Raw genomic sequence first — 9608 nt, 5'->3', positions numbered from 1 at the left:
GTGAAAACCAATGTTTGTTAACAGGAGCAAAGGAAGCAATGTTTCCCTACTTTAGCAAAGGAAAACCAGTTTCCTCTTGGCTTATATCGAAATCCTCCGACATTCTTTTTTACAAATCCTCGTTTTGTACTTCTAATAAGTGACTGTTGTTTTGTTTTGATCTCTCCCCTGCGCTTCCGCGCTTGTCACTTCTGAGCGGCACATGCGCAAAGCTGCCCTCATACGTCATCCGCCCAGAGCTGCTTCCGTTTACAACTGTTGGCGCAAGCTACATTAAATGATTATTATGTTTTGAATATGGGTATTTTTCTTACAAAAACGCTTCGATTCGCTACAGAAGGCCTTTGTTCACCCCCCGGAGCCGTGTGAGACACTTTTTTTATGGATGGGCACTTTTTATTTAACTTCTTTTGGACTGATGCATGCAACACCCGCTGAGTGGCATTAAACAGCTTGAAAGATCAAAGACAATTTTTTATATAACTCCGACTGGATTCGTCTGAAAGAAGAAAGTCATACACACCTAGGATGACTTGAGGGTGAGTAATTTGTGGGCTAATTTTCATTTTTGGGTGAACTAACCCTTTAAAGTCTTTTACAGCCAGCTGCCTCCAACATAAGCACTAATGCCTAAACAAACACCCTAAAACCCATCACTGTCAGTCTCTTTCTCTGTGACCCATGAACCCAGAGTCCGATCAAGCATAGAGGAAGAGAAGTAGTGGGGCCATAATGTAAAGAGAGCAGAAGCAGACAGACTGACACAGAAAGAGGGATAAAGTGAGGGAGCAGTAGAGCAGTGTGCTGACCTGTCTGACTGCAGTGCGTTTGATTAGATCTGACAGCAAAACCCCAGACCGCGCTGCACTGGCACAGAGGTCAACATCCTCCCTCTACTTCTGTCTGTATGCTTAATGAGTAAGAATCAGGAGCAAATGAGGAGAGAACCAGCTGGGTGGGGGAGAGGTGGATGAAAGGGAGAGGAAACAAGTGAATAAGACAGAAACACAAAGAAAAGAGAGTGGAAAAAGGGGAATGTGCAGAAGGGATAAGATATCTGGACTAATTCTGTCTGCCACACTCGCTCTTATATAAGCGTTCCCTGGCTTTAAAGCCTCAAAAAAGTATGCTGTAAGGAAACTGAGTGCTTCTGCCGAGTATGTTTGATCTGTTGTGCTTTTATTCAGGCATGGTTGTTGTGATATTTAGTGCTACAACATGACTTCAAGTCTTTATAAAATTCTGTAAACAAAAATTCAACTTGCATTTTAAACACAATAAAAGTAGTTATTTTCCTATGAAAATTCAGCCAATTCAGGCCCAGCGATACCTGTCTGATACATGAACACAGTGCAACTCTTCATATCAGCACTCTTGGAACCAGTACAGTGTTTCGGCACCACGCAGCCCACACAATTGCGTCGGGCCCTGCGGAACGCGTTTTTCTACCGAGGGGGATTGCTATTACCCCAACCGGAACATGATTTCCTCCGAGGGTAACCAAACGGGATTTCTACCGAGGGGGGAGGAACCCAAGGAACGCAATTTCCACTGAATGGAGAATAATCCCCCCCCCCCTCCCCGGAACGGGATTTCCCTCGGGACCACTTGCTGAGGGCCCCCAAAACTCTAAACATGCCTCTGTTAAAGTACAATAATTATTAGACGTCTCTTAACCTACTTTCTTTCCCTTTGGGTGCCTGTATGTTCGCTTTGCCTTCTTCCACACCATCTACACTACTGATCAAAAGTTGGACCATTTGCTTTCTGAGATGGCAAAGCTGCATTTTCAGCAGTCATTACTCCAGTCTTCAGTGTCACATGATCCTTCAGAAAACATTCTAATATGATGATTTGGTGCTCAAGAAACATTATTATTATTATTATAAATGTTGAAGACCATTTTGCAACTTAGTATTTTTGTGGAAACTTTTTATGAATAGAAAGTTCAAAAGAACAGCATTTATTTGCAATGCAAATCTTTTGTAAAACTTGTTTAATGCATCCTTGCTGAATAAGTATTCATTTTTAAAAGTATTCATTCATTTTTAAACACTATACTTACATTTTTGTACTTTACTCTCTTTTGTTCTTAAATTCCGTAATTCTCTGCCCTGGTGCATTATAGACCTTATTCAGATTCTCTTTGAAAAAACAGAAACCTGCAAGGCTGCTTCCCTGGCCTGCTTTCCTTGTTTACTTGTCATGAGCTAGATGCTACTCAAACTTCTTTCTCTCCCTTGTCTGCTTTTTGGAGTAGTGCCTGCTGACATACTCCTGGAGCAAAGCAGGTTAACCTTCATCACTCTCCGAGAGAAGGACAGAGAAACAGATTGTGAGAGTGGCAGAGAGTATCCACACAGCAAGAGGAGGGAGGAATTATAGATGAGGGAGAGGAGTAATTTTCAGAGAGATGGAGGGACGAGAGAAGGATAGGCGCTTTCTAGTTGTCGGATGTGTCGCTCTCTGCAAGTCTGTTCTTGTGATGTGGATATTAAGGCTGTAACGATTATTATACATTATAGACAACGACGACAATAAAAAAAATTTTTTTTTTTTTTTTGTCGAATAGTCGTTTCATCATGTAAGGGCCTGGAATAACGCTGTTTGGCCAGTGTGGAGCTGTAGCACAAGTAATTGAACCCTCTCGGTTGCAATTCAAAAGAAGATGACAAACACTGCACTTATGGGAACATATCGGAATGCAAACACAGCCGAACCAGATGCTGCTGAGAGCGGTGTTTAAAGAAATATGTAAATATGTGCTGCGCGCTTTCCTCTCAATAACGAAATAAACACAACAAAAATGACAGTGGTGAGAAAACAGCAGTTAAGAAAGCATCTGATCATAGCGATGTGGGTATGTTTGCTCTGCTATCAGCACTCCAGTCACGTCACGTTTATTTATATAGTGCTTATATATAAATAAAGCAAGCAGCTTTACAGTGTTAAACATAAAAAAACAGGGTCAGTGTCACTGTCAGTTAGAATTATACATGATTTTCTGTTACAAAGCAACTCCAATGTGGAGCTACAGTAGCTAATGTTAAATCTTTTTATTAGTGAATACAAAAAAATCATTACATTAAAGTAATTTGCATAGATTAAAGCTTGATCTAGCTCAGGACTGTTTTGATTATAACTCTATAAGGTATATACAAATGTCTTATCACTGACCTTTGTTGTTCATATGACTTACAAAAGGAGATGTTAGGCAGAATGATGCATCAGTTCATCAGTTACTTTTTCATACAGTTAATTAAATGGTGAATGGGAATGTCTCTCATCTAATTTTTTGTGCCAAATATATTTATTGTATTGTACAAATAGTTGTATAATAATTATAATTGTAATTGTACAATAGTAATCTATTTGTCTAACATTTACAAAACTTGAAGTGATTAACTTATTTATTAGTTAGACTGTTTAACTCAATATTTTAGCTAATTGTAAAAGCTGAATAATCGATCAAAGCCTACGGATTAATCAGAGAAATAATATTTTATATGTAGCACTTCCTGTCGCTACGGAGGGTGTCATCATCACATGGCAAGACTGGAAAGGTAGTGATTAGCCAAAGGATGTTTGCTGTCCAGAAGTGCATTAACTTGATTGCGTGATGCCGCGTGCAGCGATGGTGACCTCAAACGCCACCTCTGCTCTGTCACGGCAGGGTTATCTGGGTTTTCTGCTTCTCTGCTTTTGTGTTTCTGTAGCAGAGATTGAAATAGGTTGGGCTTGATATTCTGTGTCCTCTTTGCACAGATGAATGAAGAATTTAAAGAGGATGTGATGGCTCAATCATACGCTCTTTCGTCTCCATTCCTCAGGTCCCGATAACAGTTCGGACACAGAGAGTGCGCCTTCTCCATCTCAAACTGATCCCTCCAAATCCGACTCTGTAACTCAACCCTACTCAACTCTAGAGGGCGTGTCGGACCAGGATCTCACGGTAACCAAAGGCCCAGTGGCAGATGCCAAGGGCCAGGAGCCTCCGTACTGCGAGCTGCGGGTGAAAGTAGAGAAGAGTCCAGAAGGAGAAGCTGGAGACGGGCTTCCTCAGGATGAGCGCACACGCTTGGTGTATGAAATGCAGATCCATCCAAAGACTGAGCCGCAGGATTTGGAGATGACTGCTCCAAGCAGCGAAAGAGCACAGGTTCAAGTCAAGACAGAGCCAGATATCAAGGACAAGGAGGAGAAACAGGGGGAGCAGCACAACTCAGATAATGACTCTAGCGCCACCTGCAGTGCAGATGAGGATGTGGAAGCCGAACCTGACCGACAAAGGTAAGAAACCGCTGCTCATGTTCTATTATGGGGTTCATACATACAGTGCTATTGGTTTCTAGTAGCATGGATAGGGTGGTGATTTATTAATTGAAATATAATTTATATGTGTGAAAATCACATAATAGTATTTTCAGTAATATTAAAATAAATAATACATATAATAATATGTATTTAAATTAGAAATGCAAATATAAAATAATAAATTTAGATTCTTGTAGCCTGTGAGATCATGGGTTTGATTCCCAGGGAATGCATGAACTTAAATCCAGTGCAAGTACATTTATGTAATGTTTATGTAAATTTATTAAAACATGAATCTTTTTTGTGTGTGTTGAAAACAGTAAAAAAAATTAGGGCTGCATAATTTCACAATACTTTTGTACAATATTAGCTCAAGCACATTCCCATGCTGGACAACTAAACATTTATTTAGGTAAGTAAATAAATAAATAAATAAACTGTATTTAATAAAAGTTGAAGCAATATAAATAATTCATTATACAGCAGAGCTAAACAGTAAGGTTTTTTTTCTGTAGTTTAGAATTCTAATTGGCAGCTGAACATTTTACTAGGGCTGCACGATAAATTGCATGCAATATTTAATGCACATCTTGTCAGTAAAGCCGGTTCATTAAATATTGCATGCGATTTATCATGCAGCCCCAGTAAAAATGTTCAGCTGCCAATTAGAAATCTAAACTACAGAAAAAAACCTTACTGTTTAACTCTGATGTGTAATTAATTATTTATATTGCTTCAACTTTTATTAAATACAGTTTATTTATTTATTTTGTTTACTTACCTAAGTAAATGTTTAGTTGTCCAGAATGGGAATGTGCTTGAGCTAGTATTATACAAAAGCAGGTGAATAGACTGTGAATGAATGAAAAATTACTTCTGGTCTCTTTGTTGTTGTGTATGTGTGAGGAGCCCTTTAGATGTAACTAGCAGTAGAGTATCAGTAGCTAATACATTTTATTCTCTTGTTCCTTCCTTCCTGTGGCAGACTTTTCTCTCTGGAGAAGCCGTCATTGCTTGGCACTGCATGCTCGGTGGTCATGTCCTCAGCCAAACTCCTCAACATGCAGCAGCGGGCCGCCACCATCCCCCCTATGGTCAGTCCCCATAGCCTCTACCCCCACTTAGCATTCAGATATGCCCCTCTGGACAGAGACAGGGCCCAGCCACCCCGCCACGTGAGTCCTGCCTCCATCTCCACCTCCGCAGATCACGCACTTCTGCGGCAATCAGCAAACGAATCAGCAAATACCAATTGATTGTCCACACACTGAAATCATGACGAGTGAAAATACGTTTGGCTGCTTTGCTAGGCTGATTAGTTGTGCTGTTTGGAGGTGTCTGTTGTGGCGATTTGGTGTGGCTGTGAAATGGTTCTAACCGAGGCCCTGATTGGCCGTTCACAAGGTTTACATCATGAGAATGTAGCATCTTGTTGCAAAGTAAACCGTAGCTATTGTTCATGGAATTAAGTCATGCACCTTTTAATCATTTAAATTTTTCTAATGGAGCATTTTTGCTGAACATCAGTCCAGCATGTAGCCCCCATTTGAATCCTCTCTGTTGCTGAATGGTTTGTTTAGGTTTCAGCTCCATTCGGTCACAGCAGCGTTCCAGGAGGACTTTTGAGCAGTTTTGCTATGTTCCAGCACCAAATCAAAGCTGTACATGAGTCCGTGCAGGAGGACAAACAGAGACTGGACCAGAACGAGTCTGACCGCAGGCCACGAGTCACCACCCACAGCCCCACTCTAGTGGACAGAGAAGGTGAGTCAGACGCAGAAGGAAAGAGCGATAGAGGGAATACACGAAAACACTTGAGGTGAATGTAGTAAATTTAGAAAACCCCATAAATCCAGCACCAGTCGTTCCCTCTAATAAGTTTTGAAATGTCCCTTTATTTTGTCCTCGCTCTTTGGTCAATATTCACTTGAGATTCTTGAACAGATTAGATTCTTTTATGCTTTTAAATGCTTTTAAAGTCATGAAGAAATGGAATTGGCAACAGATTTTTTCTTTGTTCTACCCGTCAGTTGTTGATTGGATGGAGGCAGATCTGAATGTGAGCTTGCAGGCAATTGTAAGAAAGGGGCGGGGTTTAAATGATTGGTGAAGTCTAGTATCCGCCACCAGAGAGAAGTAATTTTCTTCAGAAGATCGAGTTATGTTTCAATGAAATTACAAGGTCAAAGCAATTTTAAGATTAAACACGTGCATGGATGAATTCACAGTAACAAAATAGATTTAACCAGCATGTGAATTTACTTATTGCCTTTGCCTCTTATTTCTTCATTTTATAGAAGAATCTTAATGGTCATATAATGTCCAGAAAAGTTAATGGCATGGGCAGTTAATAAGGGGTTAAAATGACAGAGACGCTTTGGAATCATAGCATTACCCGACCTCCCCAATATAAAACTAATCTCATCCGAATAGAGAATTTTGTCACTTTTTGTTTGCGAGAACTCCTGACCAAAGTAACTGTCTCTGAGGGGAAGAGAGATACAAAATTGAGGTTACCGAATCACCCCTGAGACAAACCGACTGAAAGACAAGCAGATGGACCACTGCAAAACAAATAGATTTTGATGTGCCTGTAGTACCTCTGTTCTATCCTCCAGTGCACTCTCGCTCGGTTTTTACATGCTAAGAAGTTTGAGCAAAGGCAGTAATGGCAAATACACACTTTTCTGTTTTTCCTCCTCCTCCTCTCTGTTTTATAATGGGTCTCCAAAACAGATTTTTTTAAGGGTGTCGAGCGCACAGGAGAGAGACAGTGGACTTTGCTCTTCTCAGCTAGGAAACACAGTGCTGTTTTTGATAGAGCCAGACAGAAAGCAGCCAACCAAAAGGAACATTAGGTCACACTAGGGCTGTGCGATTAATCGAAATCGCGATTTGAGACATTGTCGCCTGCGAGCTCGTACGACTGCAAAAATCGCACCATGTACGGCCGCCTTTACTCTGTTCCAGAGCATATGCATGACTGCCAGCCTTGAGTTGCAGTCTTACTAACCAATAGAGTGAGCGCACCTCCGTTCTCCCCAATCAGCACTGCTCTAGCCAACTGCGTAAACACCCACCATTAAAAAAATAAAAATAAAAAAATAACCGGAAAGCGGGAGAGAGACAGAGTGGGATTATGGCGTCTACTGGGTCAGATCGATAGTTAGGCAAATTAAAACTAAAGAAAACCGTATGCAACTTAAGCTTCGAAATGACAGACAACGAACAAAAAAGGTAATTTGCAAGAGCTGTGTCACAGCGCATATCAAAAGCTCCCTTCTCGGTTCTGTTTTCAGTACTGGAGAATAAAAGATACATTCTTAGATGTTTTTGTTAGTACGTGAACGTTATCTTACACATTTTATCTCCCCAACAGATTAATTTGAAATAAGTTTATAATGCATGTTGGCTATTCTCAATTCAGAAGAGCGCACACACTGTTTGTGAATGCTTCTCATACTCGCTCCTCTCTGTCCCACGCGACGCGAATCCCACGTCACGGACGAGCCGTTCATGCTTGCCGCACTCACGCAGCCTGTCTCGTAATGCTCGTTTATACTCTCACCCGGCTCCGCACCGCAAGTCTTCACGAGCGCATCTGGCAGTATGGATGAGGCTTGACGCACGCGCGCAACCTGTGTCGACTCGCGCCTGGCTCCGCGTTTAAAACGTATGTAAATTCAGTCTAACTGCTTGCTAATTTCACTTGGATGAAATGAAACATTCAGCACATTTTCCACTTGCTCTTAAAATCCCAAATACTTAAAATGAATAAATCAGCCTATGTAACATATGTAATACTTTAATAATTGACTTAAGAAATACAGTTCTTTATTTATAAAAAATAAACAAATATTTTCTGTGAAATTAAGGTAATTCTGTAAAAGTAGTTATACCATTATAAAATAGCCTGCTGAAAAAAAAAACAATAGAACCCCTCCCAAAACACAATAAAAAATGTAATGGATTTCAGGGTTATAATGGGAATTTGTTTGGTTTTAATGTAAACTATAATGGTGTCTATTTGATGGATTCTATTGGTGGGATGTAATCTGGCAGATGGCAACCAATAGAACAACAGTAATTCCTATTGGAATAATGCCCAAAACAAAAAGGAATTTTGTAATGGTTTAATGGAAACTATAAGAATTTCTGTGATGGTTTCTATTGTTTTTTTTTCAGCAGGGTAATGATACCCATACTGTGCTGCACATTATTGACAATATTGAGCTGAAGCTTGACTTTGCAAATTTAAAATCGCAAATCAAATCGCAATCGCAATATCTGTCAAAAAAAATCGCAATTTGATATTTTCCCCCAAATCGCACAGCCCTAACTCACACACACAGAATTAAATTCAAAGATTTTGCTGGAAAAACAAGAAAATGTTATGTTTTACCACTAATTACAACGAGAATCATAATCAATGCTGTTCATCATTCTGAATTATGGACTGATCATGTTATTAGCTGTTGCTCTTTCAAGTCCTTTTAAAGTTCTGTGTTACATGTTCTGTTCGGTCTTAAATACAGTGACTTGTAAATGTAGACCACCAGACGTGGGTGACTGTGCTTCATCTGGAAGTGTGTTTATGCTCATGTTTAAGTCCAGAGCTTGTTCTCTGTGTTAGAATCGTATCTGAGCACAATCTGAGAGCTGTAGGCAATCAGCTGAGCAAACAGGATTTTCAGATAAACACTTATGATGAGCAGACACTGACTGTATCTGCACACATCTCGTAAATGTCATATTTTGTTTGACGGTACCAGAACTATTTTGCAGCACATGAGGACTATATTAAAAGATGATGTTCACCATATGATCTGTATCAGCAAATTTGGGAGCACAAACTAAAACACGCAAGAGATTCACTGGACCTGAGAACATGGTTTGGATCTTCTCCAGAACCTCCACACGGTCCAGCCACACGTCTGACACGATCACAAACATGGCGTCCTCGTTCTCCTCCTCCAGCTGCTTCAGTTTGGCCGATGCTTTGACCGTAGTGCTGGACGGCCCGCCAAAGAAGTTTATATTGCCATAATAAGCCCTGGACACAGACAAGAAAACTCCATGTGGATGCAGAACTATGCCAGCGACACAGTCCATACTACAGTCAACAGAAGCTAACGCACACCTGGTGAAAGAAGAGGGTTCTGTGGGCGGGAACCCAAAAGCGTTGACGTGAAACACTGAATCCTCGTACCATCCTGTGAACACAGACAGATCATGTAATTACAGAGATCCAGGGATGGAAAGAGCAGAACAGCAGAGAGAACGAGACTCGCCTT

The 9608-nt window shown here is 40.5% G+C and overlaps 1 protein-coding gene across 1 annotated transcript in view; it reads left to right on the top strand.

The window, feature by feature from the left end:
- LOC107718342 (nuclear receptor corepressor 1-like) overlaps nucleotides 1-9608 on the top strand; it is a 128275-nt gene that overhangs the window by 79944 nt on the left and 38723 nt on the right. Inside the window, exons 21-23 of the mRNA XM_016525389.1 lie at nucleotides 3831-4290; nucleotides 5300-5408; nucleotides 5895-6078. Coding sequence (XP_016380875.1) covers nucleotides 3831-4290; nucleotides 5300-5408; nucleotides 5895-6078 — 753 coding nt within the window. The remainder of the gene's footprint in view (nucleotides 1-3830; nucleotides 4291-5299; nucleotides 5409-5894; nucleotides 6079-9608) is intronic.

Source organism: Sinocyclocheilus rhinocerous, unplaced genomic scaffold, assembly GCF_001515625.1.
Source record: "Sinocyclocheilus rhinocerous isolate Xijiao unplaced genomic scaffold, SAMN03320098_v1.1 scaffold1565, whole genome shotgun sequence".
In the NCBI taxonomy this organism is placed as follows: Eukaryota; Metazoa; Chordata; class Actinopteri; order Cypriniformes; family Cyprinidae; genus Sinocyclocheilus; species Sinocyclocheilus rhinocerous.
The sequence above is the reverse complement of the archived record's forward strand: the minus strand, read 5'-3'. Positions and strand labels throughout refer to the sequence as shown.